At 45.2% G+C, this 18769-nt stretch overlaps 1 protein-coding gene across 2 annotated transcripts in view; it reads left to right on the plus strand.

Annotated features, from left to right (window-relative positions):
- Positions 1-18769, plus strand: part of LOC134402435 (cytochrome P450 2J5-like) — a 144964-nt gene that overhangs the window by 85561 nt on the left and 40634 nt on the right. Inside the window, exons 8-10 of one of the 2 annotated variants that reach the window (XM_063131874.1) lie at positions 3718-3905; positions 5556-5697; positions 10545-12279. In XM_063131874.1, the coding sequence (XP_062987944.1) occupies positions 3718-3905; positions 5556-5697; positions 10545-10729 (515 nt within the window). In that variant the 3' untranslated portion in view covers positions 10730-12279. Of the gene's footprint in view, positions 1-3717; positions 3906-5555; positions 5698-10544; positions 12280-18769 lie in introns of those variants that run through there. The other variant, XM_063131873.1, reaches the window with a different exon arrangement.

An 18769-nucleotide genomic window follows, 5' to 3' on the forward strand; every position in this document is an offset into this window, starting at 1 on the left:
GTTCAGTCTTTGCCATATTAAGTTTCAAACGACGATGAAGCAGCCAGGCTGAGATATCTGAGAGACATGCCGAGATACGATCGTGAACATCAGGAGAATGATCCGGAGATGAAAGATATAATTGTGTATCATCGGCATACAGATGATATTGGAGGCCATGAGATTGAATAAGCTTGCCCAAGGGCAACATGTATAAAGAAAACAACAACGGGCCAAGCACCGAGCCTTGCGGAACCCCTACTGAAAGGGGAAAGGAGGAAGACGAGCTGCCATTAGCCAAGACGCTGAAAGAGCGACCCGCTAGATAGGAGGCAAACCAGTTATAGACAGAGCCACAAAGTCCAAGGTCATGAAGGGAATCTAAGAGAAGATCATGATCAACCATGTCAAAGGCTGCAGTTAGATCAAGGAGATTAAACAAGCATTGAAGGGGCTTGTGGGGTTGACCCACACAGCCCATCTACATCTCCCAGGCACCAGGAGGGCAAAGAGTCAGGCAGAGAGGCAGGCAGAGAAGCAGGCACAGGCAGGCAGAGGTGGGCAGAAAGGGGCTGGTACATTGTAAAAGGAAGCAATAGATCTCTGGAAATCTCCAAGCAGATCCCACTACCCCACAATGATGGCACCCAGGCGGAAGAGGCAGGCAGAGAGGTTGAGCAGGCAGGCAGGTGGTCATAGGCTGGCACAGGCTGGCAGAGGCAGGCAGAAAGGGGCTAGTAGATTGCATGAGTTTCTTGCTTCAGAGTTGAATTTCTGAACTGAAATGCAGACACTAAATAATAAAAATGATGATGATGATGGTGATGATGATGATGATGATGATAGTAAGAATAATACGAATTACTCTTAAAAATAAAAAGCCTGCCTGCCTGAACTATAAAGTCTGCCAACCAAAGGAGGGGTGGAATTAAAGGGAGGGGTGCCTGCTTGTCACTCCCCCAAGGGATTGAGGGTGGGGTATCCCAGCAGGGGCAGATTGCCCTTGAGAAAGACCAGCTGCTCCACCAGGTCAGGGTCCAAGAAAGAGCAGTGAGGGGTCACTATGTCACCCGCCATAGAGAACACCCTCTCGCTTGGAACACTGGTCGGTGGGCAGCTCAGTCGATCCCTGGCCACCCACGCCAGTTCGGGCCAAATCTGTAGGCCATTAGTTCTGCCAGGTCACACTGCACAGTACTTGCAACGTCATCCAGGCTGGTGGCTTGGGCGCCTCTCTGCCCAACCACTGCCTGCACAATCTGTGCCCAAAACCCCTGGCCTGGGCTCCTGCTGGGAGTAATGCAGGTGAGGCTGCTGCTGCTGTGGGGAGTGGTGGCCTGCACCTCTGCCTCACTCTGCCCCACCCTCTGGGACCGTGCTGCCTGCACTTGGCCCACGAGCATTTCCACCCAGCCCACCCTGGAATTTGGCCCACAAAGCCCATCCCGTAGATGAGGGTCACACATGCTGGCCAACATATAGACCCTGTCTAGCAGGATGGGCTCCAGCCTCTGTGCCAGGCCATCCCTCAGCCTAGTCACCACTTCATGTACATCTGGCAAGACGCGCCTCCCGGTGACGGGATCCCTGGCCTCTAGAAACTCGCCCATCTGTTTCTGGAGATGCCTGCATACAGGGATCACCTGGCTGAGGAGGGCAGAGCTAGTGCTCAGGGTCTCGGTGGCCTCAAGGAACCACAAGAGCCATCAGCCTCTTGAAGCCTGTGTTTTCAACGAGGCTGAATGGCTGTTTGTCCAACGCCACCATCTCACCAATGCAGGTGGTGATCTGGGTGGACATTAGAAAACGCCATCTTGTGGCGCCATACTCTCAGCTGTCGCCACAGAAGTAGGGGTAACAGAGGAAGAGGGGTTGGATAGTGGGGAGAGAGCCTCGTCCTGCTGCTGCTCATCATTCACATCCTGGAGGACCGCCTCCTGCCCCTCCACCATGCTGAGGACCTCGTCTATAATGTCTTGTGACAGGTCCATCAGCAGGCTCCCCGCAATCAATAAAGAAGGAGTTGGGGATATTCCTCCTCCTACAATGGCACTAATGCTTCCGCCGCTGCCTGGGGCACTTTTCCCACCCTCAAAAAGTGAATGGCGGGCACAAGTTGGAGAAGCAGGAGCCTCTGCCTGCTGCTTCTTCTGCTACTGTAGCTCCCCACCCAGCCAAAGACTGGCCCATTCGATTTTCACAGCGGGAGAGGCTGCCTGGCTACTGGTGCTGGTGCCAGCAGTGCTTTGCCCCTGCTGCTTGCACCGCGCCCAACCGCAGATGGGCGCCTGCTGCCAGCTCTCATTATAAGTAATAAATCTATCTATTATAAGGGATATGGGAAAAGTGTGTGGTGCTTTGCCCAAACTTTTCATGCATGCTTGCACTTAATAAGCACAGCAAACATGGTCACACACTCACACAAATACACACACACACACACACACACAGAGGATAGATAGATTTTTTTTGTATTTTTGTTTTTGTTTTTATACAGAAGAAGGAAAATGAATGCAAAGAACACACTCACAGAACTCAGGGTTTAAAAGACTGGGGGGAATGTGGGGGGGAGGGAAGAAAAAGACCAAAAGTAGACTTGTAAGTATATATAGAGCAAGGAAAGGCAAAACAAAGCAATGGAAAGCTAATGGAAAAGTCACAAACAACCCCCCCCCCGAAAACTCCTATATCTCCTCCAAAACACAGCTGCAGAATACCCCTCCACTTTGACTAAAGTCCTAATGCACAAAGAGAAAGAAGGAAAACTGTCTCTTGGTGCCTCTGGCTTTGTCCCCCCCCTCCAGCATTGGGATTGGAGGATGCTTCACATCAGGTGATCACTTCTCATCACGACTGGGAGATGAATCTGTCTCTCAACACTGGGAAAAAAAGGTTTCCCCCTTTCTGCTTTTACCCATTCTATAAAAATTAATAGCAACCCAAACGCTGAATGTATGTTTTTGAAAATTGACACAAATGAACCCCAATCATCAATGTCTCAGTACACTAATTTTCAGGGGTCTGGCTTTAAAAATAAAGAAGTTATAGGCATTTTTTTGCCCAATGCAATCCTATTGAATAAAAAGTCCAAAATGGCGGACGGAGCTCTGAAAAGACGCGGATCACTCTGCAAATGAGTCGCTCCACTGCCACTGACCCGAATCGCGTCTGCCTTTGGCGGGGGTGAAGCGGGTCGCTCCGCTCCTGCTTCTATGACCCAAAATGGAGTGGAGCACAGCCCTAAATTAAATGGATTGATTTCATGTAGAATAAGGCCATAGCTAGACCTAAGCTTTATCCCTGGATCGTCCAGGGGTCAAACCTGTTCATCTAGGTGACACACAGGGGATCCAGTGCTCAGGCAGGAGTGAACCCTGGATGATCCCAGGATAAACCTTAGGCCTTTGGCCACATAATGAGAAGACAGGATACCCTGGAGAAGAGGCTGATGCTAGGGAAAGTGGAAGGCAAAAGGAAGAGGGGGCGACCAAGGGCAAGATGGATGGATGATATTCTGGAGGTGACAGACTTGACCTTTGGGGGAGCTAGGGGTGGCGCGACAGCCGACAGAAAGCTCTGGCATGGGCTGGTCCATGAAGTCACGAAGAGTCGGAACTGACTGAACGAATAAACAACAACAACTAGCTGTGGCCTAAAAATTTGTCAATGAGTTTTGAAGCTTTATGAAATTAAAAGTGATATCCAAACTAAAGCCTCTATTTTCATTATCTTTCTCAGATAAAGTCTACAAGGAGATAGAAGATGTTTTTGGTTCATCACGCTCAATCTGCTACCAAGATATAAAGGAACTGCCCTACACTAACGCTGTGATTCACGAGATGCAGCGTTCAAAATATATCTTATTATTTGGGGGAGCTAGGCAATGTACAAAGGATGTGAAATTGAACGGTTATCTCATTCCCAAGGTACAGAATACAGTGAATGCCCATAGTCACAATCCTGTATCTCAGGAGCAAGGAGCTACAGTTACAGTTACAGCTGTAAACATCCAGCCTTTATTACAGAGAGGACGTCTGAGATCTAGGGCCGAACCCCCACCCCTACTTCCTACCCCCCTTCTTCCCATGCCCCAATTGCAACTAGGAAATAGCCATTCTCGGTATTTTCAAAGAGGTGGTGGAAGGATTTGAAGAACAGCAGTGGCTACTCCTGGCAGCTTAAGTCCACCCTTTCCCTTTTAAAACCTGCTTCTGCAGGCAATTGCAAGTATGCAAGCAGGCCTCCCCGTCTCTTAACCCCCCACACTTCAAATAAAACCAAAACCAAAAAAGCACCTGCTGGCATCATCCCAGGGGAATGTTGGAGTGGGGAAATATTCAGAACTTTGGAGCTGTTGGGCTTAATATTTCTAAACCGCCCAGAGAGCTTCAAGTATGGGGTGGTATGATTGTTTATTTATTTATTTATTTATTTTATGTACCACCCCATAGCTGAAGCTCTCTGGGCGCTTTACAAAAGTTAAAAACAGTGAACATTAAAAAAAGTATACAAAATTTAAAACCATCAAAAATAAAACAACAGTATAAAACAGTATTCATTTTAAACAGCAACAGTTCTGGGGTCCATTAAAAAACAAACAAAATTAGCATATGTTGTTAAATGCTGTTAAATGTCTGGGAGAGGAGAAAGGTCTTGACTTGGCACCGAAAAGATAACAATGTTGCCTCCAGGTGAGCCGTATCGGGGAGATCATTCCATAATTGGAGGGCCACCACTGAAAAGGCCCTCTCCCTTGTAATGTAATGTAATGACTGAAATGAACGAATCCTCTGAGGTAATCCTCTTAATGGGCATTGCGGGGGAGATGTTGACTCCCCATTGGCTACAGAGGAAGCTTTTAAAAAGAAAAAAAGGTTTGAATGATTGAAGGTGTGGCTACTAGAAAACATTACCCTGAAAATGTTTTTATTCCTTTTGCCCAACAGCTATGTAGAATAGCACCAATATTTTTACAGAATATGTCTGTTGCTGGGAATTCTGCTCCTTTTAGGCTATGCCAGACCAATGCAGCATGGCTGACTCAGCTTGTTTTGTGACCCGATCCATGTGGATTCCCTGAATTCTGGGTACTTATTATATGCAATATTATTATTATTATTATTGTCCTTAGAGATTTCTACAAATTGGGGTCACAAATTGTGCTAATTGGCAGGCTTTGTGCAAACTATGTCCAAAATGTGCACAATTGGCACAAAATGCAGCTGAAATGTGTGCAGTTGTTCAAATTGCAGGCATAACTTTTGCAAAGTATGCAAATGTGCACAAATTGCAGCTGTAATTTATGCAAATTCAGGTATACTGAACAGCCACTAGCTGGCCCAATTCACTGTAATCTAAGTAAGGTCAGCTAGCAGAACACGGAACAAAGTCAGTGTGTTTCTGTGTGAACTGAGGAAATCTCGTTGAGCTCTTCTATCCAACTGGATTCCTCCAACATCATCAGCACTTCAGATACCCAGTCTGGAGTGAGTCCTCAAGTGATTGGTACTGGGAAAGTGGGGGACAATCCTGAAAGGTTTGTCTAACATTCTCTGTCTAACATTCCTTTCTTGCAGGGAGCATATATTCTTCCAAATCTGCGCTCTGTTCTTTTCGATCCGGAGCTGTGGAAGACTCCTGAAGAGTTCAACCCAAACCATTTTTTGGACAAGGATGGGAATTTTGTAGATAGAGAAGAATTTCTGGTATTTAGTACAGGTAAATGCAGAAATCCAGACCTGCTTGTGATTCATAGACATGATTTCTGGGTTAGACGCAAGAAATGCCAACTGGCTTCCTTTCAGGCAAGGCTGAAACAATCCCAGGTCTTTTCATGATACAATTCCTGAAACCACAGTCTTAACTTGTTCCTCAAAAATTTCAGCACTGAAAGAGCCTAAAGTTTTTTTCATTTTCAAAGTACAAAGCTATATATGCTCCATTTAGGCTGTGGATTTCTACAAAGCGCACGTCCCCTACTTCTGAGTAGACATGCATAGAAGTGCATTGTTAGTGTTGGACTTTGGATAATGATTGTTTAGTAATAGATTCTGAATTGCATTCCCATTTAACATGTAGAATTTTTCAGCGTTCTGTATTAGTGGAATAGCTGAAAGAGATCAGGTTTCTTCTTTCTCCATGAGAGAATAGACAGCACTGGCATTACGTCAAACTACCACTCCGGTACTTTCACCTCTGAATGCCAGAAGCTCATAAAACTTTTCTACATGAGGCATTATTTGTGCATTTGTCATTCCCTGCTCATGGCTGGTTTCAGGTTCTCTAGATGATGAATTGCCTTCCACTTTAATTTCTGTATCTAACCAGAACTTTAAGCGATATTTTATTCAGTGCAGGGAAAACGCAGCATTGAATTAGGAAAGGAGATGTGTTTTAGTTAGGGCTGTGCACGGACCCACCGATCTGCTCTGGATCCTGATCCGGACCTTCCAGATCAGCTCTGCTCTGCTACAGATCCAGATCAATCTGCATCTGCTCCGCTCTGCTACAGATCCGGAGCTCCATCCCCCCCCCAAAAAAAAGCCTTCTGTTGCAAATGTAAAGTGCCTATAACTTTTTCAGTTTTCAAGATAGAAACATGAAAATGGGCACCATGATAGTTTCTAAATACATCCTTAGTCAAGGCCACTTTGAAGGAAATGGAATCTTCCCCTGATTTTGGGGGATTTTTTTAAAGATTTCCCCCATTTACACAAATGCAGTTATCTCCATCGTTTTTCAAGATACACACATGTAACTGTATACCATGATAGCTTCCACATAGAACCTTAGGCATGGCCACTTTGAAAGAAATCAGATCATGCCCTGATTTTTGGAGAATTTTTTTAAAATATTTGCAACTAACTCCTCCAAACACAGCTCCAGAAAAATCCACTCCTCACTGACCAAAGTCCTACCCAACAAAGACAGAGAAAGAAAGGTTTCTCTGTATGCCTCTGGCTTACCCCCCTCCAACATTGGGATTGGAGGATGCTTCACATGGGGTGATCACTTATCAGCAGGATTGGGAGATGAAGCTGTCTATCAATGCTGAAAAAAGCTTATTTCCCCCCTCCTGCTTTTACCCATTGAATAAACATTAATTGCAACCCAACTGGTGAGCAGATATTTCTGAAAATATACACAAATGACCCCCAATGAGCAATCCCTAAGCTCAGTAATTTTCAGGGCTCAATCTTTAAAAATAAAGAAGTTATATGCGTTTTTTCGCCCAATAGAATTCAATGAAAAAATGTTCCAAATGGCGTCCAGAGCTCTGGATCCAGGCGAAGCGATTCAGAATGGAGAGAACCACTTCATTTCAATCCAGAGGTCCCTAGACCCAATCCGGATCCATACTTAGCAGGTCTGGATCAGGTCGCTTCGCTCCAGATTTGGGGAGCTGAAACGGATGAGAGAACAGCCCTAGTTTTAATAGTTAAAAGAGGGGCATTGGGAATGTTTATTATTTTGTTTGATACTACTATAAACAAATGTGCCCAGCTGCTATTTATAGGGATTTTGGTTAGTCTTGGCATTTAATTGTGAAAGCGAAAGGAAGTGCCATTTCTTCTTATGTATTTCTGCTATTGAGCAATGCCTGAGTGCCAGCTAGAGATAATGTAGCATAAAAGCACAAAAGAAAACACTACTCAGAGGGTGTTCAGTTTTCAATTCTACAATGAAACTCAGAGTGGATGTAGCAAATTAACATTGGATTAACAGCCACATATAGAAAAGTTTTACATAGGGCTGTGCTCCGCTTTGCTACAGTTCTTAGAACCAATAGCAGAGTGACCTGATTCACCTCCGATAAAGCCAGTGACGGATCGGGTCGGGGGAGCTACAGATTGAAACGAAGTGGATTGAGATCAAGTGGATCCTTCACCTCGATCCGGAGCTCCGAAAAAAGCTAAGTGTGGCAGGAGGGGGGGCTTACCTGGTGCCACCGCAGTCTGCATGGCAACGGTGGCAGAGCCAGGTAAGGGGGCAGGAGGGGAGGGGGGATTACCTGTCTCCATCGCGGTCTGGTGGCAGCTTCAACTGAGGCCCAGGCCTCAAACCGGAAGACCAGGCCGCATCCGTAGCCTGGTCTTCCAGTTTGAGGCCTGGGCCTCAGTTGAAGCCCCTGGGTGACCATATGACCGGATTTGCCCGGATTTGCCCGGATGGCAAATCCAGGAGGAGGGGAAATCCGGATTTTTTTCAAAGAGCAGCTCTAATGGGAATTAACAAAAATGCTTATAACTCTGTCATTTTTAAAGATAAAAACATGAAAATTGGCACAATGGTAGCTCTTAGGAAGGGCTTTAGTCATACCAAATTTGAAACAGATCCATTCATCCATTGATTTTTTAGGAATTTTTTAAAAATTGAGGTTTTAAAATTATTATTTTTAAAATCGTCATTTTTAAAGATATTTATTTATTTTATTTATTACATTTTTATACCGCCCAATAGCCGAATAAGCCAAAGATAAAGAGATGAAACTTTGTACCATGAATGGATTTAGGTAGAGCTTTAGCCACACCAAATTTGAAACAGATCTGTTTATCCATTGATTTTTTTTTGGAATTTTTTTTAAAATGAGGTTTTAAAATTATTATTTTTTAAACCGTCATTTTTAAAGATAAAGAGCTGAAAGCTGGCACCATGAAAGCTTTTAGGTAGAGCTTTAGCCATACCAAATTTGAAACAGATCTGGGGGCAGTAGCAAACCCTGTTAACAACAACAGCAGCTTGCAAAGAGTGAAGATACAGTCAGAAAAGATATTTGAGGGAAGGGGAGAATGTTACACAGAGAGTATAGCAAAAGCTTCAAAGTACAGCAAAACCTACAAAAGTAGGAGTGAGTGAAGTTAATTTCAGATACATTGAATCTCTCACTTGTTCTTTATTTCAGTGATTTTAACATTAAGATGTTATGTAGAACAGATTTGTCTTAAATGTGTGCTGTAAAATCAGACAGGTGACCAAGGCTATGTTCGGGTGGGCACACCCCCTTGGTACTGGACACACACCCTTGGGGGCGACCATGTAGTCCTCCTTTTTGGTTTCCAAAATATGGTCACCCTATGCCAGACCACAACAGAGACAAGTAAGTGGGGGAGGGGGGGAGGGGGGCCTTACCTGGCACTGATGCCGCAGTCCATGGAGTGACAGCGGCGGAGCCAGGTAAGGGGGCAGTGGGGAGGGGGGCTTACCTGCCTCTGTTGCAGTCTGGTGGCAGCTTCAACTGAGGCATCGGCTTCAAACCAGAAGACCAGGCCGTACCCGCAGCCTGGTCTTCCTGTTTGAGGCTCAGCCTCAGTTGAAGCTGCTGCCAGACCGCGACGGAGGCAGTTAAGTGGTGAGGGGGGCGGGGGCATTATAGGCATTTGATTTTCAATGTAAGTTTATGGGGGGAAACACGGAGCTCCAATCTGGAACAGGAGCCCAGATCGGAGCAGATCAACGCTGGGCGGAGCGGACCCGATCCGGAAGTTGTGGATTGGGGTCCATAGTGGATCGGGGGGTCCATGCACAGCCCTAGTCTTACATTCTTTCTCGGTGCCATTCCCTGTGATTCCCACTGCTTAATTTAAGATGCTCTATGCATTTCTCTGTCATAAAGTATTTCCGGTAGTTTTGCCTGCTTTCAAACTGTATTCAAGCAGGGTCAGCTACTGGTAGAGCCTGAATCAAAGCCATGCCTGTCTGTGTCAGGTTTTCGTGTTAACCTTAACAGTAATTAAGGCAGATTATTGGCAAAGATTTGCAAGCTCAGCACACCTGTTGGTGTTTGAAGTGAAGGGAGTAAAAGGCTCGCTCTTTCACAGCAATATGCAGTCAGCCAGTGGAGGTTTGAGGGTATGGCATAAGCTGCTGCCGCTGCCAGGGAAGAGAGTATGCTGTTTTGATGCAAAGCCAACTTTTGTCAAGGAGAACTGTAAATCTGTTATGCTTACTTTGATTTATGGTGAGACAATTGCTTTGTTATAATTTGCTGCTACAAGCCTGGTTGTTTTGTTTTTGAAGAACTTCTCTAAATAAACTGCGTTAAAGATTCAAAACTCACGCTTGCGTTTATTTGCCAGCTGCGGAGGAATTTGTACAACAATACTTGTTTCTCCCAACAGTCTGGAGGATGCCAACCAATAGAGTAAAAGGGAGTTATAGAGGGGGCAGGTGTAGCAGCGGAAGTTCCTCATGGGTTACTTTGGGGTGTGAGGTGGGGAAGAGGCTACCAACACATTCCTTTCTCAGAAGCACTTGTCATTCCAGGCGGGGATAAATGCCCTGGAGAAGAGATTCATCAACTTACCTGTCTTTCTGAGTTTAGGAAAGCCATAAAGACTGATCTCTTCTGGCAGGCCTACACAGATGACATCCAATTGTTATTTTAATATTGTAACAGTTTTATATGTTTTCAAGCATTCTTTTGCATCTCATGGTATCTCTGTATTTAACATTTTTCCCCACCTCGTTCCAGAGGGGAGGGGGCAGGTAATAAATAAATAAATACTTCATCATCATCATTAAAAGAATGCTACTCATTGGTTGTCCTTCCTTTACTTTCTCCACAGGGGCTCGGGTGTGTTTGGCAGAGCAGCTGGCAAGAATCGAGATCTTCATCTTCTTGACCAGCCTGCTGAGAGCTTTCAGGTTCCAGCTTCCAAAAGGAGTGAAAAAACTCCGTCCAGATCCTATAATAGGGTTCACATTCCATCCCCATCCTTATAAAATCTGTGCTGTTCCCCGTTGTTGCTAATTATAATCTTATAAATGTATTTACAATAGTTCACTAATTACCACAAATTTATCACTCCTTACTTTTCTGTTAAGAAACCCCCACCTTGACTTTGCTGTTCATCCACACATGCTAAATTCTTTCTGTGTATGATTGGAGTGAGCTGGCTGGGCTAATCAATGCATCCCCTATCTCTCCTGGCCATAGTAGGGGCTTGGTTAAGGCAAACACACTTGCTGGCCCAGAATTTGGCTTGAACCATGATTGCAGCTACCTGGGGTAGAGCAGACAGGGCTTTCCTGGAGCAGAGAGCCATTGAACGACCCTAAGTTGCAGGAGGCAGAAGAAGAGCTAGAGAAGGAGAGCAAGGAGGAGGATGTGGAGAGTGTGAGGTGAGGGAGAGGGTGAGGAGATGTACTTGTGAATATTCCAGCCAGTGTGTCTTGACAAGACTATACTTACCTCTTAATCCATGCTTCAGAGAATCCAAAAGAAATTGACTTAATAGGAACTTTACCCAGTCGTCATGTCCACAGATGTGGGACCCTTGGAAATAGGCAAATGGTTCCACACAAGACTTAGGTGGTAGTCATTTATTTCAGCGATCTGTCTTTGCTGGCAGCCACAAGCAGACTTGCTTTTGCCCTGCCAGGCTGGTACAAAACCTGGTATGGATTATCTGTACTTAATGCAGGTCATTCAGAAATTCTGGCCTGGCTCAAAGAATGGCTCATCACCAACATTACACCAGGGATGTAACTGGTGAGCCAATAAAATATACCTCTTTCAACTTCCTTGTTTATCTATTATTTCTGAGCCTCCCAGTGGAATAAAGTGGATTTGACTTTCCCTTACCCAAGGCAAGCTGACAATTATGAAACTAGGCACTTTGTATTCTGTGCCTTTCAAAGATGGGGGAGGGGACCGTTTTCATCAAATAAATTTTTTGGTACCATTTATTTTCTCCATTTCTACTGCAGCCTACATGCACACCTAAATTTACTCTTCTCTTCACTATCTTTGCCTTTGCACATGTGTTGAGGAATTCAAGCAGATAGGTGTGTGGGCTTCATCTGTGCCCACCCTGTTTAATGTATTGCTTTTAGCCTGTTTTCTTTTAATTAAAGATCTATGCTTTCAGCTGTAACTGAAGTCATATTAAGTAAGGCACCCACTTCTGCCACACAACTGGATGTGTTGAAATATTAGTCACCAGAGTGTGCACCCACAATTGGGAAAGGTGAGGGGTGTGGTGGCTTATTTGAAAAAGCAAGCTAACAGCAAATGAACTGATGGTCATGTTTCTCAATAATCGTGTACGGGTTGTTTTTCTGTCCTTGGAAACATTGCACTCTGCACATGCTTAAAATCCTTCTTTTACTTGGTTGAAAGGCTTACCTGTTACTATTTTATGATTGGTGTATTGTATAACGAAGTTCTGCCTTGTTTCTAAGTACATTACCCTATAAGTAAGTTAGCCTTTCCTGAAAATAATGGGCAGTTCCTCAGATCCTCTGCCACTTTGCAGTGATGCATGATGCTCATAATAAACTTTTCTAAAGCAAGAGAAATTGTGTCTTGGAGTGTTTGACCACCACTTAGCAATCCCCTAAAGAGATGACCCGCATTTCCAGTATTCCTCCACAATTTGGCGATGAGGAAGGATGAGTGGTACACCGGAGAACCCCTTCTTCATGGAGACGTGACACAGGAAGTCCTCCCAACCTGAAAAAAGGTGTGAGTAGGTCCATTTGAAAAATTCTACCAGAGGAATCCCTTCCTATGTTGACTGTCCCTGAAGCTGGAGATTTCTGGTGGTAAGTGTGATTTAAAGTCAGTGACACCTGTTTGAAGTCATTCTCTCCCATTAGAAAAGGAAAAAGGGAATGCTTGTGATCCAGAGAAAAGGTTGGGGAGTGGCTGTAAACCGCCCAGAGAGCCCTGGCTATGGGAGCAGTATGTAAGTGAAATAAATAAATAAATAAATAAATAAATAAAATAAAACAGGCGTTATAACCCCCTATGGCTGGGTCCAGGAGGTTGTAAATGCCTCCTTGAGAGAGGGAGTGGTGCCGGCCTCTTTAAAAGAGGCGGTAATTAGACCACTCCTGAAGAAGCCTAATCTGGACCCGGAAGATGTTAACAACTACAGGCCGGTGGCTAATATCCCTTTCCTGGGCAAGGTGCTTGAGCGGGTGGTTGCAGGACAACTCCAGGCACTCTTGAATGAAACGGATTATCTAGATCCATTTCAATCGGGCTTCAGGCCTGGTTTTGGAACAGAAACTGCCTTGGTCGCCCTGTGGGATGACCTCTGTCGGGAGAGAGACAGGGGGAGTGCGACCCTGTTGGTTCTCCTGGACCTCTCAGCGGCCTTCGATACCATCGACCATGGTATCCTTCTGGATAGGTTGTCTGAGCTGGGAGTTGGAGGTACTGCGTTGCAGTGGTTCCGCTCCTACTTGGATGGCCGATTCCAGAAGGTGGTGCTGGGGGATTATTGCTCTGTGCCGTGGCACCTAAGCCATGGGGTTCCACAGGGCTCTATCTTATCCCCTATGCTGTTTAACATATACATGAAGCCGCTGGGGGAGGTTATCCGGAGATGTGGACTGAGGTGTCATCAATATGTGGATGATACCCAGCTCTACCTTTCCTTTTCATCAAACCCAGGTGAGGCAGTGGCTGTTCTGAACCAGTGCCTGGGCACGGTAATGGACTGGATGAGGGCTAATAAACTGAAACTCAATCCAGACAAGATGGAGGTACTGTTAGCGGGTGGTTCTTCTGTCCGGCGAGGTGATGTTTGCCCTGTCCTGGACGGGGTTGCACTCCCCCTAAAGGATCGGGTCCGTAGTTTGGGGGTGCTCTTCGATCCAGAACTGTCACTTGAGGCACAGGTGAACTCAGTGGCAAAGAGCACCTTTTATCAGCTCAGGCTGATATACCAGCTGCGCCCTTATCTGGACAGAGATAGCTTAGCTACAGTTATCCATGCTCTGATAACCTCTCGTTTGGATTACTGCAATGCGTTATACGTGGGGCTGCCTTTGAAAACGGTCCGGAAACTTCAACTGGTGCAAAACAGGGCAGCAAGGTTATTAACAGGGACTGGCCGGCGAGATCACATTACGCCAGTCCTTTTACAACTTCATTGGCTGCCAGTCCAGGTCCGGGCCCAATTCAAAGTGCTGGTATTGACATTTAAAGCCCTAAACGGTTTGGGGCCAGGTTATCTGAAGGAACGCCTCCTCCCATATGTACCTACCCGGACCTTAAGATCATCTACAGGGGGCCTTCTCCGTGAGCCCCTGCCAAAGGAAGTGAGGCAGGTGGCTACTAGGAGGAGGGCTTTCTCCGCTGTGGCACCCCGGTTGTGGAACGAGCTCCCCAGAGAGGTCCGCTTGGCGCCTACACTGTACTGCTTTCGTCGCCAGCTGAAGACCTTTTTATTCACTCAGTATTTTAACACTTAATTTTAACTTAAATTTAAATTTTACTGTTTTAACTCTGTATTTTAATCCTATATCAACTTTGCTGTGTGGTTTTATCCTGGTTGCGCTTTTTATACTGTATTTCGTAATTGTGTTTTAAACTGTTGGGTGTTTTACTGTGGTTTTAATTTTTGTGAACCGCCCAGAGAGCTTCGGCTATTGGGCGGTATAAAAATGTAATAAATAAATAAATAAATAAATATGACATTGTACGGCAGGTCCAATTGCCATGGGTTGAGTGAATGAATGAAAGCGAGTCAAATAATCATGTTCATTGATAAGACCTCATGGGGCTAGGCAGCTAGAGTCAGTTATCCAAGAAGGATAGACTGAAGTTTAAGTAATGCTGTAAATCCTAGGTGAGCGGGTGTACCTCTGACAAGGATCCTAAAAGGCAAAGTTTGCGCTAACTGGCGGAGTGAAGAATGCTCCTGAAAGGGCATAGCGGTCCGTAGTGGACCCTGAGAGGGTAAGACCTCTATTGAGGCACCAGGGAAGATCGGGATAGAGATCCGGCTTGGGTAGAGAAGAAGCCGAGTAATGTTACAGGAATATGTCTCTAAAAGAGCTCTAAAGTTATGAAGTAATTAAGGGGATCCCCAACCATGAAACACACAAGTGAAACATTTGACATTTATGTTTGTCTGTCTGTCTCTTTTCCTACCACAATTCCAACCATCACCCAAGAAGATAACCGGACGCCCATATAAGCCATACCTGTTTTATGTGTCATGTTTTATGTCTGAAGGATTTACTTTCCTATTACCCTCCAATTATGAGGTGTGCCGATCAATCTCTACCTATTGTGCCTTCCCTTGACTAGGGACAGAGCCATTAGGGGAGTGAGGGAAGCACATACATCCTATATAAGCTTGTCCTGGTATGAAAATCTGGTGTAACAGAAATGTGAAAAAGTGCTATCTTATACCAAAACCAAACCTGAAAAACAAAGTAAGTTTAAGAAAACTGATACAAACAATATATCAAATTTGGGTATAACTATACATATTACAATAAAATCATATTAGTGGTTATTCATATTAGTGGTTATTAGTGGATAAAGACACCTAATTAGTTTGCAAAGTTGGCATAATTAAAGCAACACTCCCACAACTTGCTCACTCTTAGAGAAAAGTATATAATATTGAGTAATCTTACCTTGGCTCCCAAGTAATATCTAGTTGCATGAGTGATATCTCAAATGAACAGGTATATGCGAAATATGCAAGATCAACTTGGGAGCCGTGTTCTCAATAATGCAGTTTTTATTTGCTGTCTCCTGATTGTGTCCTGAGCCTGCTCCAGCTGTATTGTCAACTAACTGAGGAGTAAGTAATCTCCAAAATCTGCTCCTGATTAGGCTGCCTTTCAAATCCTAAAATGTGCAGCAACCGTACTAATGGCCTATATACTCCCTTAAAGGGGACTGAATGGACTGATATAATGCTAAAAACATAGTTAATACAAACCTAATAATACTTACTACTTATAAGAATGAAAATATATGTCAAAACAATGACAAATTTCCAGGGCCCGATGAACTGCATCCTAGAGTAATGAAGGAGCTAGCGGAAGAACTCTCAGAACCTTTGTCTATTATATTTGCAAAATCATGGAAGATGGGTGAGGTGCCGGATGACTGGAGGAGGGCTAACGTTGTCCCTATCTTCAAAAAGAGCAAAAAGGAGGAACCTGAGAACTACAGACCAGTCAGTCTGACATCCATCCCTGGGAAAATTTTGGAGCAGATGATAAAGAAGTCAATCTGTAAACACCTTGAAATTAATGCGGTGATCACTACAAGCCAACATGGATTTGTCAAGAACAAGTCCTGTCAGACAAATTTGATCTCATTTTTTGATAAGGTAACCTCCCTTGTGGACCGTGGAAACGCTGTGGACGTCATATATCTTGACTTCAGCAAAGCTTTTGACAAAGTACCACATGACATTCTGATTAACAAACTAGCTAAAAGTGGGCTAGATGGAACAACTATTAGGTGGATTCACAGTTGGCTACAGAATCGGTCTCAAAGAGTACTTATCAATGGAACCTTCTCAAACTGGGGAGAGGCAATGAGTGGGGTACCGCAGGGCTCAGTCCTGGGCCCAGTGCTCTTCAACATGTTTATTAATGATTTGGACGAGGAGGTGCAGGGAACGCTGATCAAATTTGCAGATGACACAAAATTGGGTGGGATAGCCCTGGAAGACAGAAACAAACTTCAAAATGATCTTGATAGGCTGGAGTGCTGGGCTGAAAACAACAGAATGAAATTTAATAGGGGTAAATGCCAAGTTCTACATTTAGGAAATAGAAACCAAAGGCACAGTTACAAGATGGGGGATACTTGGCTCAGCAATACTACAAACGAGAAGGATCTTGGAATTGTTGTAGATCGCAAGGTGAATATGAGCCAACAGTGCGATATGGCTGCAAGAAAGGCCAATGCTATTTTGGGCTGCATTAATAGAAGTATAGCTTCCAAATCATGTGAGGTACTGGTTCCTCTCTATTCGGCCCTGGTTAGGCCTCATCTAAAGTATTGCGTCCAGTTCTGGGCTCCACAATTCAAGAAGGACACAGACAAGCTGGAGCGTGTTCAGAGGAGGGCAACCAGGATGATCAGGGGTCTGGAAACAAAGCCCAATGAAGAGAGACTGAAAGAACTGGGCATGTTTAGCCTGGAGAAGAGAAGATTGAGGGGAGACATGATAGCACTCTTCAAATACTTAAAAGGTTGTCACACAGAGGAGGGCCAGGATCACTTCTCGATCCTCCCAGAGTGCAGGACACAGAATAACGGGCTCCATTTAAAGGAAGTCAGATTCCAGCTGGACATCAGGAAAACCTCCTGACTGTTAGAGCAGTACGACAATGGAATCAGTTACCTAGGGAGGTTGTGGGCTCTCCCACAGTAGAGGCATTCAAGAGGCAGCTGGACAGCCATCTGTCAGGGATGCTTTAGGGTGGATTCCTGCACTGAGCAGGGGGTTGAACTCGATGGCCTTGTAGGCCCCTTCCAACTCTGCTATTCTATGATTCTATGATTCTACCCCAGCCATGCAATCCCACTCCCCAACCACCATAACTGTGTTGGGCAGTTTGTAGCTCCTAAAAGGGTCCCCCCTCAATGGGTGAGGGGGGAGAGCTTTCCCCTTCACCTGTAATAGCAGCCTCCATGATGTCTGCCAAGAAGAGGCCCTTCTTTGAGGTGGGGATTGGATCGGGGAGGGGCTATGCTAGGGTGACCAACTGTCAGGATTTCCCCGGATTTGTCCTGGTTTTTGTTCTTTCCATGGTGTCAGGGGGGATTTCTATAATTTTCAATAATGTCCTGGAATGACACACCTTCCTCTTTAAGGCTGCCATTAGCATGGCAGGAGAGAGTAACATGCTTTCTTGAGGCACATCATTCCCCCACCCTGAGCTCCAATTAAGATCTTAAAGGGGAAAGTGGGGCATTCATGGACATAATAGAAAAGGCCCCAATTGGAGTGGATGGTGGTGGTGCAGAATGAAATCCTTTCCCCTCCTCCACTCCAATCGGGTTCTTTAAGGTGGCGGGAGAATAACGTACTTTCTGCAGGATTCAGAAAGCTGCTTCCCCACACACACACTAGGTGTCCTCTTTTTTGGTTTCCCAAATATGGTCACCCTAGGCTATGCACATTGTTGAGGAGAAGGGTTTTTTTCCTTAGTGGCAGACACCATGTGGAAGGGATTTATTTATTTATTTATTTATTACATTTATATACTGCCTCACAGCTGAAGCACTCTGGGCAGTTCACAAAAGTTAAAACAGTAAACATTAAAAAGTATACCAAATTTAAAAATTTTACATTATACAAAATTTAAAACAGTATAAAAACATCAGTATCCATTTAAAAACAACAGTTCTGGGGTCGGACCGGAGAAGGAGAAGCAGATCGGGGGGGCTTCGCCTCCCCTTAAGGTGGAGGCGAAGAGGATCGGGGGAGCAGCGGAGCATTGCGGAGCAGATCGAGGTGAAGGTGGATCCTTCGCCTCGATCCGGAGCTCCGCAAAAAAGGTAAGGGGGGTTTACTTGGTGCTGTCGCTGCCACCCATGCAGTGACGGTGGCAGAGCCAGGTAAGGTGGAGGAGGGTCTTACCTGCATCCGTCCGCGGAACCGCGGCTGCTTCAACTTAGCCTGAGGACTCAAACAGGAAGACTAGGCCGCAACTGTGGCCTGGTCTTCCTGTTTGAGTCCTCGGGCTCAGTTGAAGCAGCTATGGGTCCACGGACGGACGTAAGTAAAGGGGGAGGAGGGAGAGGATTTACCTGGCCCTGCCGCCGCCACCACCACCCATGCGGTGACGGTGGCAAAGCCAGGTAAGTGGGAGGGGGATCTTACCTGTGTCCGTCGCAGCCTGTCGCCAGCTTCACTAGAGCCCGTGGCTCAGCCAGGAAGTGTAGGCTGCAAGCTGGGCCTATTATTATTATTATTATTATTATTATTATTATTATTATTATTATTATTTATATAGCACCATCAATGTACATGGTGCTGTACAGAATAAAACAATAAAATAGCAAAACCCTGAC

This window comes from Elgaria multicarinata, chromosome 8 (genome assembly GCF_023053635.1).
Source record: "Elgaria multicarinata webbii isolate HBS135686 ecotype San Diego chromosome 8, rElgMul1.1.pri, whole genome shotgun sequence".
Lineage (NCBI taxonomy): Eukaryota > Metazoa > Chordata > Lepidosauria > Squamata > Anguidae > Elgaria > Elgaria multicarinata.